Source organism: Schistocerca piceifrons, chromosome 4 (assembly GCF_021461385.2).
Source record: "Schistocerca piceifrons isolate TAMUIC-IGC-003096 chromosome 4, iqSchPice1.1, whole genome shotgun sequence".
NCBI lineage: Eukaryota > Metazoa > Arthropoda > Insecta > Orthoptera > Acrididae > Schistocerca > Schistocerca piceifrons.
In genome coordinates this window covers 638,020,989-638,042,736 of record NC_060141.1, presented here as the reverse complement: position 1 = coordinate 638,042,736, position 21,748 = coordinate 638,020,989, and the positions used below count along the sequence as shown (strand labels likewise).

Here is a 21,748-nt window from a genome sequence, read left to right as displayed (position 1 = left end):
TGACCTTAGTCGTTGTGGGTAGGGTTGTTGCCCATTCATGGAATGCGTTTTCTCCTGCTCCAGTTTCGTTCTTTCTCTGTTTGCTGATATTTCTCTTCGAACAGGAGGTCGTGCAATTCCTGTACGGTGGTAGAGTCATTCGACTGGAGTTGACTTCAAGCAGCCTGTTGTAATACTGCATGTGTCGTTTAGAGCAATATCACCTGTATGGCATGTGAGAGATGAAGCGAATCGGCAGAATAGCACTTGATTTTCAGTACCAATAACGTAACGATGGGATGATTTCCTTTCGATCATGGGTAAAAGTCTTATTTCTCACTCGGTGGCATTACTCGCTTCGCACGCAGCAAACAAAACTGTCACCATTCGACCTAATCTTGACCAGGGTTACGTTACTATCACCTCAACCATGTTTTGAAATTAAATTCGTTCGCCTTGCTAACTAACTACCAATCTGTTGCCTTCCGAACAAATAAACTACACTAGACAGTCGTTGTCTCTGAGAACAACCACGAATTAATTATTATCCATTTACTAGATATCTAGTGATAAATGTAAATCCTGTAAATTGCTTTAGTGCAAGGTTCTAATCCGGGTATATCTGGTTGGCATCTATTGTGAGGATAATTTAATAGAGAGCTTGTGAAAAGTATGCAGTGTTGTGAATGGCGAACGAACGAATCAGTGAGAGGTGACGAACCCCCCCCCCCCCCCCCCCCCCACACACACACAGGAACACAAATATCATGGACAACATAGCAACATAAGCCACTAGTTCTGGTGCATGTACGCTACATATGGGTGGAATGCAGATTTCTAGATTCCGACAATCGTTTGGCACGTTGCCCCATTGTAACCTGTTAACGAAAATTCGAGCTTATGAAGTAGGTTCCCAGACAGGTGAATGACACAAAGACTTCTTAAGTAATAGAACCGAGTACGTTGTACGCGTCGGCGAGTGCTTACCAGACACGAGGGAGTGCCCCAGGGAAGTGTGACAGGACCGCTGTAATTCTCTATGTACACAAATGATCTGACGGACAGGGTGAGCAGCAATATGTGGCCGTTTGTTGACAATATTGCGGTGTGATTGTAGGAGGATACAAAAAGAGTTCGACAAAATTTCCAATTGGTGTGATTAATGTCAGTTAGCTCTAAGTGCAGATGAGTTGGAGAAACAATCCTGTAATGCTGAAATACATTATTAGTAACGTGCTGCTTGACACAGTTCCGTCGGTTGAATATCTAGATGTGAAGCTCCAAAGCGGTGTGAAATGGAACGAGTATGTAACGATTGTAGTAGGAAAGGCGAATGGTTTATTGGAATAGTTTTGGAAAAGTGTGGGTCATCTGTAATGGAGACCACATATACAACATTTATGAGATACATTCTTTAGTACTGCTCCAGTGTTTGGGACCCTTTTCATGTCGGATTAAAGGAAGACATCGAAGAAATTCAGAGGTGGGTTGCTAGATTTGTTACCGGTGTAAGTAGGCTGTTTAGGTTTTTATGTTAGTAACGTCACGTAGCGCTCTATATGAAAATCACTGGCTGTGCTGTGTGCAGTCTGTGGCTGGTTGGCATTGCTGGAATATTCGCTATTGTAGTGTTTGGCAGTTGGATGCGAACAGCACGTGGCGTTGCGCAGTTGGAGGTGAGCCGCCAACAGTGGTGGATGTGGGGAGAGAGAGATGGCAGAATTTTGAGAGCGGACGATCTGGTCGTGTGTCCGCCAGAAACAGTAAATTTGTAATACTGGATATCATGAACTGATATATATATTATGACTTTTGATCATTATTAAGGTAAATACATTGTTTGTTATCTATCAAAATCTTTCATTTGCTACCTATGTCTATCAGTAGTTAGTGCCTTCAGTAGTTAGAATCTTTTATTTAGCTGGCAGTATTGGCGCTCGCTGTATTACAGTAGTTCGAGTAACGAAGATTTTTGTGAGGTAAGTGATTCATGAAAGGTATAGGTTATTGCTAGTCAGGGCCATTCTTTTGTACGGATTTTTGAAAGTCAGATTGCGTTGCGCTAAAAATGTTGTGTGTCGTATATGAAGTCTTCACGTGTTGTCAGCCGAGTAGCATCGTCGTCTCGTAGCAACGTTTCGATGGAATGTGTCTCCATCATCTTCAGGCGAAGTGTCGGGATATCGTCGGTCGCGGGCTTATATCTCTGCTGGACCGCTCTCCGCTTCCCGCGGCCGGCCAATCACGCGCCCGCGAAATCGCCCAATGCGCCTGGATCGGCCGGTGGAGGTGCAGACTGGTGGGGGGGGGGGGGGGGGGGGGGGGAACGCTTGCGCGGGGTTCGAGTCTTGGCGTTCGTCTCTGTCTGCTCCGTCCGCGGCCCTTGGTGGAACGGAACGTTCTTCTCTGATTTTCCTGATTGCAGGCTCCCAGGCTGTGCTGAGATGGTAGCCACTGTCGCGGTTGACTAGGTTGTCGTGTAACTATTCCTATGGACTCTTTGATTACTGAGTCCAAAAATCCGTTTGTACTGCATATTTTCTTTGTGTCCTCGAAATCGAAGGTGTGCTTCTCGTCAATACTATTTCCGCCAGAGCAGATTTGTTGGTCTGACCCAAGCGTACATGCCTAATGTGTTCACTGCGGTGCTGTGAGATGCAACGCTGCGTCTGTCCTATATATTGCATCCCACATTCGCATCCGATCTTGTACACACCTGGTGCCGTCAGACCTAGTGGATCCTTGGTTGAGCCGAGAAGGTCTTTGATTTTTCCTGCTGCGCGGAAAACGGTCTTCACTTTGTTTCTTGAGAATTCTCGCGATCTTGGACGTCGGAGGACCCGCGTATGGCAAGAACGCACAGCCCATTGCTTCGTCTTCATTTGGTCTCTCTTCTTGTGGTCGGTCTTCAGAGCTCTCCTTATTTGTGTCTCACTGTATCCACTTTTCTTGAAGGTGGCCTGTAAGTGTTGCAATTCTCCTGGCAAACTTTCCTTATTGCAGATGGACCTGGCCCTGTGCACTAAAGTGTTGAATACAGCATTGCGTTGCGCAGGGTCGTGGCAGCTATTGGCGTTAAGATAGAGGTCCGTGTGTGTTTTCTTTCTATACACTGCGTGTCCCAGCGTGCCGTCCATGTTTCTTGTGATCAGGATATCCAGAAAGGGTAAGCTTCTGTTCTCTTCTATCTCCATAGTAAATTTAATATTTCCATGTATGCTGTTGAGGTGTTGATGGGACTCTAGCAGCTTGTCCCTGCCATGTGGCCAAACTACAAAGGTATCGTCAACGTATCTGTAGAAGGCTTTTGGCTTGTGTTTAGCAGTGTCCAGTGCTAGCTTTTCGAAGTGCTCCACGTATAGGTCGGCTATGCCTGGTGCTAGGGGGGAGCCCATAGCTACACCATCTATCTGTTCATACAACTTCCCACCACACTTGAAATAGGTGGTGGTTAGAACATGGCGAAAGAGCTTGATGATATCCTCCTCAAAGTGTTCTTCGAGTAAAGCCATGGAGTCTTCTATTGGTACTCGTGTGAATAAGGATGTCACGTCGAAGCTGACTAGTACGTCTTCATTTTCCTGCCGCATTCCCTGTAGTACTTTCACAAACTCACCCGAGTTTTGCACATGGTGTGGACCGGAACCCACCAAGGGTTTTAGCATCTGTGATAAATGCTTAGCAATACCATATGTCTGCGAGTTAATAGTGTTTATAATAGGTCGTAATGGGACACCTTCTTTGTGGACCTGGGTGGCCGTAGAGACGTGGTGGTGCCGATGCCCTCGGGTACAGCTTCCTGATGATATCCTTCCCTAGTCCCGAGTTGTTGAGCATCTCAACGGTCTTGCGGGACACTGTTGTGGTGGGGTTCTTCCTTAGTCTTTTATAGGCAGGATCTTGCAGGAGGGCGTCGATTTTCTGCCAATAGTCTTCCGATAATAAGGACAATCATAGCGTAATAAGCGGTCAGGTAAAAAGTGAACTTAAAATTATTTCTTACAGCAATTCGAGATCGGAGTACAAAGCAGCAGATTTTACGTTGTGTTTCAACAGGCGGACGCGGGCTGCTAATATTGTAAACTTTAACAGTGTCAAAGTTAAAATACTTTCATGTTTCAAAAGGAAGTCTTGCTAAACGAAAATTATGGGTTGGTAAAAGTTATAGAAAAATCATTTTCTGGTTAATAAGGATAGTCTCGAGCTCTAGTGTTAGCCGTGTCACTGATTAATAATTAATGTTGGCGAAAAATCCACTGCAAGGTTTGAGGTTCTTTAAGCATTGCGTAAGGTAACTTCATTATTATTTTATAACAGAAATAATTTCAGAACATTTTTACGATAGTTCTAGCAGAGATAGATATGTTGTGTATTCTATTGAGTTACAGAAACAAAACTGTTCATTTAATAAGAAGCCAGTTCCAGTATAGTAATAATAATTAATCTCACTTTTTCATAACATACAATTAACCAAAGTAAACCAGTGTACAGAAAAAATAGAGGAGCTCGATATACTGGAAAACAACAACCACTGGGAACACTAAAGAAGCCTCACTCACAGTCTCTGCTGAACAACACGTAACCGGTCGAATCCAAAACAGCTATGGGCTCCTTCAAAGAAAGTATGAGTGGTGACATACTGTAACAAATCCGGCAAACTTATCCTGAACTGGCCATCGAATTCAAAGGCGACATCTCCAATGAAACAGTCATTCGTCTATAAGATAAATGTTTAGCAACAAACAACCAGACCTTAGTTCAAATTGGGATGCAAGCACAACGAAAAAATGCTATCAGTCTGCTAAATTTTGAAATCACAAAGGAAAAGGCTACAGCTTCAACGAACTACTTCAATACATTGCTCACAACAAACCACTCCTCAATAACAATCAAAAGGAAATTCACCCCGTTATCATGAACCTGATCGACAACAACACTGGCGGAATTATTTACTTGGACGCACGAGGCGGCACCGGGAAAACGTTTTTAATAAAGCTACTGCTGGTGGAAAGAAGTGCTAAACAACACATCGCACTTGTATTGGCATCATCCGGCATTGCAGCCACACTTATGGAAGGGGGGACGAAGTGCCCATTCTGCCCTACAAATACCGTTGAATGTAGCCGACGAACAATTCCCGGCATGTAAAATCTCAAGAACTTCTGGACGAGATGAACTTCTAAGGCAAGCTAAAATTATCTTCTGGGACGAATGCGCAATGTCACATAAAAAATCACCCGAAGCCATGGACAGAACGTTACAAGACTTACGAGAAAACTGAATTGATGGGAGGAACTTTACTCATACTTCCAAGGAGATTTTCGACAAACACTTCCCGTTACTCCCAAAGTCAAGCACCAGCAGATGTGATCAATGCATGCTTTAAAAAATCACATCTCCGGCCCCACATACAAATACTGCGACTAAAAAAAAATATGGGACTTGGACTATCGAAAGGCGAAACAACAGTACATTTTGCTCACCAACTTTTACAAATAGGCAAAGGTACATATCCTACTGACCAGACGACGGGCCTTATTAAACTCAACAGTGATTTCTACTGGAAACGAATTCATCGACCAAATTTATCCACACATTGTTCACAACTATAACAGCTCGGACTGGCTATTTTAAAGGGTAATTTAGGCAACTAAAATAATACTGTCGATGATATCAACTTTAATATTCAAAACAAAATTCCCGGTGAAGAGAAAATATACAAATCAGTCGACACGATGGTAAACTTTGAGGCAAGTGTGAACTTCTCTACAGCTCTTTGCAAGTGCTAGAAGTGACATTACAGTGCCTTCGACTTACAATTGGATCTCCGATCACATACTACTCAGAAATATCAACTCACAAAAACTATGTAATGGAACAAGGATGATTGTCAAACAGCTATCGAATAACATCACCGAAGTCGGACTTATTACTGGAAAGTACAAAGGACACATGCTATTTATCTCCAGAATACAACTGATCTCTTCTGAACTGCCACTCCAATTTAAAAGACTGCAATATCAAATTAGATTAGTCTACAGTTTTACAATTAACAAAGCGCAAGGACAAATTTTAAAATATTGGGGCATCAATCTCAAAGACTTCTGCTTCTCTCACGGTCAACTATACGTAGGTTGCTCTCGAATAGGATATTCGAAAAATTTGTACATATTATCTCTGGGTAACAAAATGAAAAAAGTGTTCTTTGTAAAAAAAAGTGTTGTACATAGTTAGAAAATGGTTTCAACAAAAAGTTTTTACCTCTTATACTTTAGCAAGTATTGTAAAATGCTTAGAATATGTTTTCAATAAAAAAATTTCCTCTTATACTTTAAAGTTTATCTTTTTATTCCAACTACTACACAAATCATATCAACTCCCTGAGCGAAGCCAGGTACTAATCATACAATAAAGAGTGTTCCTGTCATATATTTGCAATACTTTACATTTGTTTGTGTTGAGAGTCAATTATCATTCCCTGCACTGATAGAGATGTTATATTTCCTATCTAGTCAAGAAATGAATCATGACTCTAATCGGATTATACAGTACAGCTTCATATTTCAGAAATATCTGGGCTTACGTACTAAACTTACAATAGCATCTTGTCCTCCATTTTTATCTGTTGAACTCCCTGTGTGCTACACTTTTCAAGTTCATATTAAAGAACGTGATTGAAGCAAACATAAACTCAGGGGGTATGTGGTAGAAACACCACTAGGGGAACCGTGTCGGGCGTGGACTCTCTTATTCTGTTTCAAGCAAAGTACAGGGTGACAATTATTGAACTACATGAAATAAAATCGTCATAACGGTTTGCGTAAGGACGCTCAAACTGTACAGTTGGTCAAGGGGCATGATGGTTTAGCGATGAAGCTAATTTTCATTTGGATGTGTTCGTCAATAAGCAGAACTGGCGCATTTTGGGGACTGAGAATCTCTTCAGCCTCAACGGCTGACTGTTTGGTGTGCAATGTCCAGCCACGGAACAACTGGTCCGATATTCCGTCATAGCATGGTAACTACAGAACGGTACGTGAAGGTTTTGGAAGATGATTTCATCCCCACTATCAAACGTGACCTTGACTTCGACAATATGTGGTTCATGCAAAACTGAGTTCGACCCCATCGAAGCCAGAGTGTTTGATGCCCTGGAGGAGAAGTCTGAGGACCGCCTTCTAGCTCTGGAGTATTCAGAGGCCACCGGCGTGGGCCTCGACTGGCCACCATATTCTCCAGATCTGAACACATGCGACTACTATTCGTGGGGCTATATTAAAGACATGGTGTACAGTAACAACGCCAAAACCATTGCTAAGCTGAAAACAGCCATTGAGGAGGTCATCGACAGCATCGATGTTCCGACACTTCAGCAGGTCGTGCAGAACTTCGCTATTCGTCTGCACCACATCATCGCCAATGACGACAGGTATATCGAACTTGTCATAACCTAAATCCGAAAATCTTTAGTGACATGAAACTTTCTGGCAGATTAAAACTGTGTGCCGGACCGAGACTAGAACTCGGGAAGCTGTGAAGAGGGGGCGTAGTCGTACTTGGGTAGCTCAGATGGTAGAACATTCGCCCACGATAGGCAAACGTCCCGAGTTCGAGTCTCTGTCCGGCACACAGTCTGAATCTGCCAAGAAGTTTCATATCAGTGCACACTCCGCTGCAGAGCGAAAATTTCATCCGGGAGCTTTAGTGACGTTTATATATTGAACAAAGTGTGTGCACGTCATGGTTTGTAGCTAATTTACGATTTTTTTATGTAGTTCAGTAATTATCACCCTGTATATGGCATGGAAATGAAAATTAGCGTTTGGCGTCATTGGCCGGGAAGCCCCTTACGGGACAGGTCCGGCCGCCTTGGTGCAGGTCTTATTACATTCGACGCCACATTAGCCGACCTGGGCTCCGGATGGGGATGAAATGATGATGAAGACAACACAACACCCAGTCCTGGAGCGGGGAAAATCTCCGAGCCAGCCGGGAATCGAGCCCCGGCCCATAGGACGCCAATCCGTCACGCTGACCACTCAGCTATCGGGGCGGACTGTATGTGGCATGAATTAAATGCATTGAAATGAAATGTATCGATCTTTGGGTATGGCGTCAATGAAGATATAGTGATGTGCAATGTAATGCATGTGTAGTGATGTTAGCATTCACTCTGGCAAAGGCAATCAGCTGTAGTTCAAGTATCAGACACCTTTGGTCCCAAAGAGGAACATTATGTCATTAGTGCAGAGTGAACTAAAAACTCGAAGTATTTTAACTTACCATTCTGTCTGTCTTAGGAACTTACTTGAAGAGAAGTCTGCGAAGTACAACACTCCTGCCAGGATGACCAGGATGATGATGACGGAGGCAGCCAGCATCACCGCCGCCACCCACACAGGTCGTCGACGTCGAAGACCTGCACAAGGTCATGGAAAAAAAGTGATCAGTTCTTTTCTGTTAACTGCACTGGGATACTATTCTCTGTAGTAGCTGGTCCTAACGTATAGGTATGTTTTCAGTATAAAAGGTGCTGATCCGTTGATATATCTGCTGATATCCATTGTAGTCTATTTGGTTGGTTGGTTGGTTGTTTTGGGGAAGGAGACCAGACAGGGAGGTCATCGGTCTCATCGGATTAGGGAAGGACGGGGAAGGAAGTCGGCCGTGCTCTTTGAAAGGAACCATCCCGGCATTTGCCTGGAGCGATTTAGGGAAATCACGGAAAACCTAAATCAGGATGGCCGGACGCGGGATTGAACCGTCGTCCTCCCGAATGCGAGTCCAGTGTCTAATCACTGCGCCACCTCGCTCGGTAGTCTATTTGGATTGCACACAAACGATAATAATAATTTTTATTTTTACTAGTCTATATATTACCCGTCCGCTGCTAGTGGTCTCGCGGTAGCGTTCTCGCTTCCCGAGCACGGGATCCCAGGTTCGATTCCCGGCGGGGTCAGGGATTTTCCCTGCCTCGAGATGACTGAGGGCAAACAATGTCGGCCTGTCCTTCCAAACAAACGAATGAACTCACCCACTGTTTTGGCGAAAATTGGGCACCGTACATCGGCCACTGCATCCTGTGCGGACTCTACCATACTGCCAGACATATGTGTCACTTCGGATCAGAAGAGTACTTTTCTATCTAGGTTGCTAAAGAGTGCTGGTCTTGTAAGGTGAAGGCGGTGCTTCTCATCTGCAGCATCTGATCGTCTGTGGACCGTTGGTACAGAGCCAAATCTAGGGTCTAAACCAGAGGCTTAGACGTTTAAGAGACAGCGTTGCTGCGAATTCCTGGATTGATTCGTCGTGCCGAGACGTGTTGCGTTCTGCAAAACAAATGAGTCCACTGCACACGGAATGCAGCTGCAGGGTTAGCGGAAGCAAAGTCGAGTAGACTCAGAGATTTTGAAGTATTATCCCCCACGTTCTGCAAAACAGGTCGGATCACTGTTGCAAAACCAGACAGAAAGTTCAAAAAATGGTTCAAATGGCTCTGAGCACTATGGGACTTCAACATCTGAGGTCATCAGTCCTCTAGGACTTAGAACTACTTAAACCTAACTAAGGACATCACACACATCCATTCCCGAGGCAGGATTCGAACCTGCGACCGTAGTGGTCGCGCGGTACCAGACTGAAGCGCCTAGAACCGCTCGGTCACAGCGGCCGGCGCAGACAGAAAGTATCTCAAAGAAAGCCGGCGCAGACAGAAAGTATCTCAAAGAAAGCAAAATTTCTTAGTTTGGCACCGGTTCACAGAATCTGCTAATTTAGTGTGGACTTTACTGCGAGACGCTTTAAGTGATGTCCACAGTGAAAAGCTGTCCCAAAATCTAATAGAATATACAAAGAAGATCAGAGCGTACGTGAGGTATATTAGTGGAAAAACTCCTTACATTCATTGCGTGATACCAGAGGTAATCGAAACGAAAAGGAGAGTTATTGAACATAGTTTTTGAAAATTGTTTCACCAAATCTGATGCAATAAATATTCCGAACCAGTCGGAAGTAATTTAAAAATGGAGTCCTTGGAGTATGTTAGTAGTGTGTGATGTGCTGTAACGTCATCCAAAAGAATCCACGATTTTAATTTGCGTAATTAAATCCTAAAATCTGTTGTGCCTTATATTCAGCTGTAGCTCTGTAAACGGATGCAGACGTTATCAATCTGCCTTTTACCATTCCTCTATTACTGTAAGTATTTAATTTCTCACAACTGTTGTGAGTAGCAACGGGTTTGTAGTATATCCCCCGTCCCCCCGTTCATTAAAAGCGCAACCACTCCATAATTATTTCGTCTAACTGATCTAATTAAGTTGTAACAAGATCTATAATATGATGCGCATCAATAAGCCAAATTTTGCATACCGCACAGATTGCCACCATATGTTCAGTAAGATAATTTGATAAACTAGTTGTATTGGGTGATCGCTCATTACATATTAGTTGTATTCGCTCTGCTGGCCGTTTTCGAGCAGGATTTTGTTAAGACTACTTATTGAACTAGGATTATCAAATGACATCAGCGACCAGTCGCCTGAAAGCTTTGATTTGCTGCATAGCGAAGACATATGAGGGCGCTATAATTTTCTTTGAATGGCTTGCCTGATGACATTTTGCAGGTATGGATTTTGTGTAACTTACGAAGCTGGACTTCGTAAAATCAGTATTACATTACTTTTTATCCTATACTCTTTAACTGCCAGCAGATTTCTGTTGTCACAGCCGTCTACTTTGCACTTATTTCCTTTCAAATTGTGCTCTGCCGGTGGCCATATTCGTGGTAGTTAGGTGGCTGCATTTGTTATGATCGTGCTGTTATGGTCGGTTTGGCTACGTCTCTGATTTATAACGGGCAACTTGTTTCTTCTGTTTGGAAAACTACAGCGTTGGGCGGTGACCTAATCTGCGGTACAGTTCGAGGGCACAACGGAAGTGGGTTGAGGATATGGCTTTGCAGCAGTTAACATTTCCTGGAAACGTACGTCATATTGTGTCACGATTCCGTTAATAGCTCGCCGTCGATCGCATTTCTCAGCTGATATCTCAAGAGTGTCGTACGGCTGTGCTAGCCAGTACGGAGCACACATCGTGGCTGACTACTGTGGCCGTTGGGATACGAAATATGCCGAAAAGACAGAGACTCAAACAGCATAATATGGAACAAACTGGGCCGACAAATACAGCGAATCCAGCATCTACCAATTAAACTGCATTTGCTGTCAATCTGTACACGTGGGCCCAACATGCAGGAATTTCAGGACCAAATACACGGAACATCTAAGGGTATTAAAAAGTAACAGCTCACACTCAACATTTGTAGATCCTCTAATGGCAGAGAATCACCATCCAACAAGCAAAGACAATAACTTGGAAGTTCTTAAAACTAGCAATACCCTGTAACGAAAGTTAACAATAGAGGATAATTATCACAGGCAAAAAGCAAGAGCCCGAGGCAGGAAACGTGCTAAATGAATCAGCATTACTCTGCAATAAAAACCTATTTGTCACAATAGAAGAACTGTATGAATAACGAGCGCTACCTCCCCTTCCTTTCTCTCTCATTCACACGTTCTCTCTCTCTCTCTCTCTCTCTCTCTCTCTCTCTCTCTCACACACACACACACACACACACACACACACACGCACACATTTCTCTGACACCATACGACATTGCATTGTCACAACACACGCACACTTAGACAACTTCCTGAAGATCAATAAACATTTTGAATTTCGTGCACCACCCATCAAATAAAGACGCAACGAATCAAATGAACATCAAACAGACGCAATGACACACAGTAATGTTTAACAACAAAAACTTTACGTTTTGCGATAAAAGAAAAATGCGTGTTAAGCTGTCAGAACTTCCATCATAAAGAAAACAAGGGCCTGAACACAAGTCGGGACTGTGTGCAGAATGACCGATGACAAGGCGGCAGATTGTTGCAGATGTCGCAGCGCTCGTGTGTAACCATGCATTGTGATGCTAGAGGAGGCCGTGTTCCATGGGTGGACGAAGCCTTCGAATTCGTGCTTTCCTATTTCTGAGGGTCTCGCACTACCTCGCGGAGTTTATGGTGGTCTTTTTGGGAATGAATTCCAAATGCGCCACATCTTTAACATCCCAGAACACTGTGTGCATGATTTTGCCTGATGACGGGATGGTCTTAATTTTATCGTCGGTGATGCTTTGTGGCGAAACTCCACTGATATTCTCTTGTTTATAGGGTCAAAATGGTGAACAGAGCTTTCATCACCTGTCACAATGTTGTTAAGGAACCCCTGACCCTCACGACCACAATGCAAAAGAAACTGTTGACAGATGTCCAATCTCCTCTGTTACATGTTAGGAGAGAGCATTCGAGGCACCCACCGTGAATACAGTTTTCTTTACTGCTGTTCCGAAACGATGGTCTGTACACGCTCTCATGATATGCCACACTTACCTGAGAGCTGTGTCTGTGTTATCCAACGATTTTCTCTGATGACGTCATCAACCCGATTCCGAAGAGCCTGATCGGTTGCCTTACACGGTCGTCAACTCCGGGCTCTGTCATACATTTTGAGGTTAGCACCACCGTTTCCTTCGTTACGACCACCTAAAACCCAACATCGCACGCTGTCGATGTCGATACAATCTCAACGTACACAGATTTCGTTCTTCAACGGACTTCAATTGGAGGCACTTTTCCTGCGGTTAGAAACTCGATTACAGAACGCTGTCTCTCACGCAGCAACAAAGTTACGTTACGCGCCGCCATGCTGCACGCTACAATTCGAAGCCCTCTAGCGGCAACTTGCGTTAGCGAAGCGCGAAAGTCGACCGAATAATATGGATAACTTTTAATAGCTCGACCGTCATTGAGAACAGAATAAAAATTTCGCAGACATTACTTTTCAGCACGCTCTCGTAGGTGAATTATGTGTACGGGCTTGTTCCTCTTCTAGCAGAATTATACCAAAGACTGGTGGAGGACCAAACCGTTCCTAGTAATAGGTAAAAAGCGCAAGGCATTCTCATTCACGACTAGGGTCGTCGGACAGGTTCACAAAACTATAAGCCTATACCATTGACGTCAGCATGTTGTTGAGTTCTGGAAACGTTTTACTCTCGCGTATTACGGCATTTCTGGAGACCGAAAACGTTTTCTGTGGGAATCAACATGGATTGCACATATAACGATCGTTTGGAACCCAGCTAGCACTGTTCGTGCACGAGACCTAAAAGTCAGTAGGTACGGGGTGACAATTATTGAACTATATGAAAAAAAACGTAAATTAGTTACAAACTATGGCGTGCACACGCTTTATTCGACATGTAAACGTCACTACAGATATTCGGATTTGGGTTATGACATGTTCGATATGCCTGCCATTATTGGCAATGATGTGGCGCAGACGGATAGCGAAATTCTGCATGACCCGCTGAAGTGTCGGAACATCGATGCTATCGATGATCTCCTGAATGGCTGTTTTCAGCTCAGCAGTGGTTCTGAGGTTATTACTGTACACCTTGTCTTTAATACAACCCCACAAATAGGAGTCGCATGTGTTCAGATATGTCGAATATGGCGGCCAATCGAAGCCTGCGCCAGTGGTCTCTGGGTACCGCAGAGCCAGAATGCGGTCCCCAAAGTGCTCCTCCACAACATCAGACACTCTCCTGCTTCGATGGGTCGAGCTCTGTCTTTCATGAACCACATCTTGTCGAAATCACGGTCACTTTCGATAATGGGGATGAAATCATCTTCCAGAACCTTCACCTACCGTTCTGTAGTCAGCGTGCCAACAAGGAATATCGCACCGATTATTCGTGATCGGGCATTGCACCCGTTGAGGGTGAAGAGACTTCTCGATCGCGAAATGCGGGTTCTAAGTCCCCCAAATGCACTAATTTTGCTTATTGACGAACCCATCCAAATGAAAGTGGGCTTCGTCGCTAAACCAAACCATACATGCGCATACTAATTCCCATCATGCCCCGCGGCCAATCGTGCAGTTTGAACGTCCTAACGCTAACCGTTCAGAAGTTATGACGATTTTATTTAACATAGTTCAATAATTGTCACCCTGTATATGCGTTCAGGTTGATGGTATGTTCTTTGACTTCCGGAAGTCATACGATACAGTTCTGCAATGTCGCCTAATGAATAAAATACGAGAATCATAACAAAGAGAAATCGTGAGTCGTAAAAGTAACTTCAGTCATACGCCAAGGGGGAGTTACTGTTTACAGTATACGTAAATAATAGATAACCTAGTGGATAACGTCGGAAGTTCCATGATACTTTTCGTGGATGGTATGGTATCGTACAGAGAGAAGTCAAAATACAATAAAATTGTCGCGAAATGCAGAAATACCAGCAGAGGATCGATGCTTTGTGGAGGGATGGCAATCGAATCTCAGCGTAAACAAATGCAATATGTTTCGCATAATTAAGTAGAAGGACCCATTATTGTATGAATTCGCGACTGCAGAACGATCATCGTAAGCAGCGTGTGCTTACAGAGCGATATAACTGGAACGACCACATAATACTAATCGCAGTTGACGCGGCCCTGCCGGCCGCTGTGGCCGAGCGGTGCTAGGCGTTTCAGTCCAGAACCGCGCGGCTGGTACGGTCGCAGGTTCGAATCCTGCCTCGGGCATGGATATGTGTGGTGTCCTTAGGTTAGTTAGGTTTAACTAGTTCTAAGTCTAGGGGACTGATGACCTCAGATGGTAAGTCCCATAGTGCTTAGAGCCATTTGAAGAATTTTTTGAGGCGGCCCTGTTCGCGGAGCGCCCTTGACTCGGTGGTACTTGAATAATTCGGTGGCATTGCACGACCTCAGACACAGCACAGCAAGCACGTGTTGACCGCGACTTCAGCCGCCGCTACCGCACGTCTTGTCCGTCCTGAGCTCTACTGACATGCCGTCGGCCAGTCCAAGGTCTGATGACATATCAGTCACGTGACACGACGACCTAGTCCATTCGTTGCAGTGACGGCAGCATTCTCTCTCCACACAGGCGCTGCCTCTTATTAAACTGAGTGTCTTTACGCGAACATTTCGAGAAGGAATAAACGTAAAAAAAAAAATGGTTCAAATAGCTCTGAGCACTATGGGATTTAACTTCTGAGGTCATCAGCCCCTTAGAACTTGGAACTACTTAAACCTAACTAACCTAAGGACATCACACACATACATGCCCGAGGCAGGATTCGAACCTGCGACCGTAGCGGTCGCGCGGTTCCAGACTGTAGCGCCTAGAACCGCTCGGCTACTCCGGCCGGCAATAAACGTAAAATGACGTGTGAAAGTTATAAGTCGGAAAATACAATGTGTGCCAACAAAGTACAGATTATACTATTTTACCCAAGACAGTGGCGAAGTGCGAACATTTCAATGCGGTTGAAATAGTTTAAAAGCAGGAAGCTTTGGACTTGATGTCCCGACGATTATGATACCTACGATACGGATCAATGTCTCGCAGGGATTATGACGAGAAATTAAACCGTAAACAAGACTGTCAAAGGAATTATACAGTCTTCTGCCTAATGTTATTTAGGAAAAGTACAACCATGGGCAGACAGAGGTTTGCACTCCACTTGTCCCAGATAAGGACAGATGACCATAACGCAGCCACCCGCACGAGACGCCACATTGACACCGTATAATTAGTCTTGGTAATGGGCTCAATTCGGCGACGAAGAGACTCCACAAATTTCTTCTGGTGTTCGCGATACAGCTGAAACAACGCACTGATGATTACATCCTGTAGAGCTACCAGTCTGCGGGGATGTTGATTGTTTCACCCATTGTTTCAAAAACTGTCACGGATGAAATCTAATCGGGGTTTCAGCAGAGTCGTATCGCCATGTTGTCGCATCGTTTCGACGTGTTTACTTTCTCGTCATCTTCAGTGGAAGTGTCGGTGTCATATATGGTCCGATCCTTCATAGCCGTTCGGCTGCAGACTCCCCTGCAGAAGGCCCATAGGTTGAGCCAAACGCGTGCCTCCGGAAGAGGTGTCACAATCAGTGGTGGTGTAACCGCCATACTGGCGTATCACCCGGCGTGATGGTATGGGGTGTCATTGGTTACACGTCTCGGTCACCTCTTGTTCGCATTGACGGCACTTTGAACAGTGTACGTTACATTTCAGATGTGTTACGACCGGTGGCTCTACCCTTCATTCTATGCCTACGAAACCCTACATTTCAGCAGGATAATGCACGACCGCATGTTGCAGGTCCTGTACGGACTTTTCTGGATACAGAAAATGTTCGACTGTTGCCCTGTCCAGCACATTCTCCAGATCTCTCACCAATTGTAAACGTCTGGTCAATGGTGGCCGAGCAACTGGCTCATCACAATACGCCAGTCACTACTCTTGATGAACTGTGGTATCGTGTTGAAGCTGCATGGGCAGCTGTACCTGTACAGTCGTTTGCGTATCCATACGATAGATTGTAATGAGTAATTTTATACTCACATCGCAATTTGATTTGCAAACATGGCTACATGTTGAACAATTGTAAGGGCCGTTTTTTTATTTTTTTATATACAGATGTGTGTTAGCAATTCCTGCCCATCACTTTTTACACATTACACATATTCAAGCAACACTCTACCACTGTGCCGACGTCTAGCTTCGAAGGTCACGCGCCCATTTCAGTCGTAGTTGCCGATGTCGTGGTGTTAACAGTGACACATGCATGGGTCATCTGTTGCGGGGGCTCGTTGTTAGGAGTGTTCGATTCACAGTGTGTTCATACACACTTGTGGTGTGCGTACTGTAAGACCTTCAGTACACACACCATCAGGTTAATTGACTTGTCGCTCTAACGAAGTAGGCAAGTGTCAGCAATATGTCTCGTGGTCTTATCGTGGCGTGTTTATCTTCTGCCGTTAGGTCAGACGATAGAAATGCCACTTGCACGCTTAGAGTAGCAGATCGACGGTGACCAACTTTAAACAGAACTTGATTAATTTTCACACACATTTATTAAAATTATAACAACCATAAAATTTACTTAACTTGGTTCAGGATGCTATTTACAATTGACACTCTGAAGTACCTTTGGTACCGGTATGTTAATCTTATTCTCACATATATCTGTGATACTTGACAAAAGTGTCTATACATTTATCTTCATGGCTATGTACAGGAGTATAGTAATCTTATTAGGCGCAGACTGAAACTTGTCTATAGACGGCTGCAGACAAATGTAGATCTCGTACAGACTGGTGCAGACAAATGAAGACTGACTAATCGGAGGTCGATACACTCGTTATAATACCTCGCGCGTTCATGCATCACTGTGCGAGTGTGATCCGTTAGGAGAAAAGGTTCTACGTCAGCAGCAATCTCATTGACTGCGTTACATATTAATACGCGGATCGGCGGAAGCAGAATTTGGTCAGTCTCTATGGCAGCGCCATCTCATAGTGCGGAGACGGACGAGCGCTGCACCTGCGCTGTTGTGCTTAGCGGGGCACGCTCTAGTGGGAGAGTTGTCTACGCGCTGGCTACGCGGAACTATGTACACAACACTTGTACTCTGCCCAGCAGTAAAGTCTGATGTAAGTTCCACCACAGTTCGCCACTTGTCCTGTTTTACCAGTCTGTCCAGTTTATGACGCCTGATATTTATAATGAGCAGTGGCCGCCCAACTTCATGACGTGTGGACATGGTTTCACCTTGGTTTGTCCGCAGCTTGTGGTCTAGTGGCTAGCGTTGCTGCCTCTGGATCATGAGGTCCCGGGTTCGATTCCCGGCCGGGTTGGGGATTTTCTCTGCTTGGGGACTGGGTGTTCGTGTTGTCCTCATCATTTCATCATCATCATTTGTGACAGTGTCTAGATTGGACGCTGATGACCGCACAGTTGAGCACCCCACAAACCAAACAGCACCATCATCATCATCATCATCATCATCACCACCACCTTGGTTTCGCCACGTGTTGAAGCCACTCACCACAGCACTCCTCGAACACTCGACAAGTCGTGCCGTTTCCGGAATGTTTGTGCCGAGCCTCCGGGCCATCACAATCCTCTCTCAGTCAATCAGATATATCGCGCGCCTTTCCAGTTCTACGCACGGGCAGCACGCTCACCGATACTACACGCACCGTGCGTGTTTCTGGCTGGCAGCCAGTCCTCGCCAGGTGACGCTGCTATCACCTGGACCGGTTTATATCGATTGTGGGTCCGTGGTCATGATGTTCTGGCTGATCAGTGTACTAGCTTAGCGTGTTTATGTGACAAGTACCATCCGTCTAGTTGTTCGAAAGAAATAGAGTCATACGAAAGAAATAGAGTCATACGAAAGAAATAGAGGTCATAAAACATGTGAGCATGTGAGTGCTATTCTGTCATTCTGCGCAACAGGTTAATCTGAAATGTGCCCTTTACCCTGTGGCTCCTGCAAGATGCAATTTCAACCCCCTCGCTACTACAGAAGTCAGACAGACGCTACTAACTTCCTAAAGAGAAATTCCTGAAAAACTTGCAGCAATAAATATCTTCTGGAGTCGTCCGCTGCAAGGAAATGACATAAAAATTCACAAAACTTCTTACGTAACTAGTGGGTTACTTGGGTACTGGAGTATGGCTAGTTAGTGTAAGAAAAACATGAAACTAAGGAAAATTATTATTATTTTTTTTTTTGCAAAAATTCTGAGAAATCACAATGGCACTTTTAGTTATGAACTTAACATGTTATTTCCGGGTTCTTTTCGGAATGTGAAGTTACCTCTTAAGGATAGGATTCGCTAATGAAATTTCTATACAAAGTTTAAGATTGTTATTGACTTGGCAGAATGGCTGAGAGCCGCGCCTACTCAACTTGGATAATTATCCGTTAGTATGTGCTAGGTACGGTCGAGACTGTCGCGTGTGAAATGCAGTGAATTGTACTATTGTGGAGGAAGTATGGGGCTCGCAAGAGCTGTAGTGCACAATACCGTAAGCTGCGATGACTGCTGTCTGCGCCGCTCGCTGCTGACATATAAGATAACTCTCGTTCTATCTGGATTGACCTTCGCCAATCAAACTCTCCCTACGCCTTTATGAAGTCAAGGACTCCTATTCGCCCCTAGTCTAACTATTGGTATGGCACACCGGTCAGATAACCAGTCCACCGCGATGCCACTCAAAATTCGCTCGCAGGCGTTTAACTATAGCTCTGTCTGTTCACACCGCACAATAATTGTGGCGGCCAACACAGTGGACAACGCTTAATCACAAGGACTCAGTATAGAGTCGCACTCCAATTCGCTGTAGACAGAGGTGCTCTCTCAGTGAAGTACTGAGGAGACACTTGTTCCTCGCTCTTTGAGTACACGTACGAGCGCGCACACTCTCGTTACGTGTTCTCGCTCCTAGAGCAACAACAGAATGGACCCTCTCCATGCCAGACGTGAAGGAGTGTATCTTTCGGTCTCTTCCATTACTCCTTCAGCTCAAGGCGTCAGAACTATCGTCTGCCAATCAGCATTGCTGTTCTAAAACGGGAGAATGACATTTCGTTTGAGGCGACCAATCCGGAAATCTGTAGTATCAATGTTTGGCGTTTGTTGTCTCCCTGAGAAAATCTCTGAAATTGCGTGCTATGTGTAGAGAATGTGTAGGCTGGCCGCTCCCACACAATGTAGCGGAATTTGCTTTTAAGCTGAACACGGGGTCGTCCTTTCACTCGGGCAAACGCTGTCTGCTCTACGGGCGGTCACCGGCCGACGTGGATGGGTTGGGACCGGCGTCCTGGCGTGCGGTTGCCTCTCTCGAACTAAAACCTCCTGTGACCGTCGTGTCTGGAATGTATGTGTGTACGCCAGCCTCGAGTATCCAACCACGGTGCGCACTTGCGATTTATTAGTTATTTGCATATCGTTTACATGAATTCATACATTGACTTTATCTTATCGAGTTTGGGTTCGAATGAAGCGTCTTGATGTGCGGAATATGACTGTGAGGGCGGAATATGTAAGCAATGAAGGTCAGGAGACCACGACGTCTTACAAACAGTGAGTGAAAGAACCATTCTAAAACGACCCGGATAAAATTTTTAATTCTACACTAATCCAAGACATTAGAGACCTTTTTTGGCTAGCTTGTTATAATTCCTTATTGATTTACTTACGTCACTAATCCTCCCATTCCTACTAATTCAGAAACGGAAAAAAATTCAAAAGAAAAATCTGGATTCACTTGGAAATCGAACACAGGTGCTCCGTTTCCCAACCAAAGGCCTTGGTCGCTAAGCCATCGGCGCTTTCGTTGCATAACGTTTACCTTATGGCTACAGAAACGGTAGTCAGAAAAGTTTCTTTTATCGATTTCCTATGTATGATGATGAAAAATCGATTCAGTCAATTCTGAGCCGATTGTGGGTTGTGAACTTGAGAGGTGGTATTCTAAAAGACGGAGGGCGGTAGGGGGTGAGGAGGGGAGGGGGGGGGGGGGGAGTGTTGAGCTGTTGTTGTGGTCTTCAGTCCAGAGACCAGTTTGATGCAGCTCTCCATGCTACTCTATCCTGTGCAAGCTTCTTCATCTCCCAGTACCTACTGCAACCTACATCCTTCTGAATCTGTTTTGTGTATTCATCTCTTAGCTCCCCTCTAGGATTTTTACCCTCCGTGCTGCCCTCCAATACTAAACTGGTGATCCCTTTATACCTCAGAATACGTCCTACCAACCGATCCCTTCTTCTAGTCAAGTTGTGCCACAAATTTCTCTTCTCTCCAATTCTATTCAATACCTCCTCTTTAGGCATGTGATCTATCCATCTAATCTTCAGCATCCTTCTGTAGCACCACATTTCGAAAGCTTCTATTCTCTTTTTGTTTAAACTATTTATCGTCCACATTTCACTTCCATACATGGCTACACTCCATACAAATACTTTCAGAAAAGACTTCCTGACACTTAAATCTGACTAAAATATCTTGTCTTCATGGTAAACAGATGCATCACAGTTATAAATTCTTTAATGACTTAAGTCTTGCACGGCAGAAAATTTATAAAATATTTTAGTCTTCCATTTTAGGTTGTACGCAAGCCACCCGCAAAATGTGAGCGAGATCGGTTGACCGCGTCTAAGGTCTTCCCTTTTTCAGATGGAAACCACTATCCCGGTTGACTAGATCGTCGTGTGCTTTTGTGTACATTGTCTCTTTTATGACCGAATCCCAGAATCCGATGGCGTGACTTACACATTCGTCTGTTTAAAACTTGTCGGTCTGGCCGAGGCCAAAGCTCCTCGTAAGTTCTGAACAGTGTTACGAGATGCTTGTTGCGCCTCGCCGATGTACTACATGCCACACTCGCTACTGATACCAGATGCCCGGAACCATAGCTGGTCTTTGAGACAAGCGTAATTTTAATTTTAACCGTTAAGCAGAGAAAGGTTTGTGTGTACCGCTTTTCTGTTATCCTGACAGTATGACAGTGGGCGGTCCTGCATACGTAAGGAACACCAAGCGCTTTGTTTTTCCTTGTGGATTTTTTCTTATTTGTGTCTCCGAATAGCTGTTCTTGCGAAAGGTTTAGCTCGATAGGCAGTCTTTCCTTGTCGCATATGGCCTTCGCTCTTTGTACCAGGGTCGTGAGCACAGATTTGCGATGCGTTAGATGGTGGCGGCTTAAGGCATCCATATCGCCTTCTTTCTACAGAAGAAATATCCCAACGTTCCACCAGGGTTCCTATAGGTCCGAATGTCTAGGAACAGTAGATACCCGTTTTCTTACACTTCCACAGTGAAGCTGACGTTG

General features: G+C 44.6%; 1 protein-coding gene across 1 annotated transcript in view; it reads right to left on the bottom strand.

Annotated features, from left to right (window-relative positions):
• Positions 1-21,748, bottom strand: part of LOC124795117 (peptidoglycan-recognition protein SC1a/b-like) — an 80,731-nt gene that overhangs the window by 22,730 nt on the left and 36,253 nt on the right. The window contains exon 2 of the mRNA XM_047258973.1: positions 8,288-8,398. Coding sequence (XP_047114929.1) covers positions 8,288-8,398 — 111 coding nt within the window. The remainder of the gene's footprint in view (positions 1-8,287; positions 8,399-21,748) is intronic.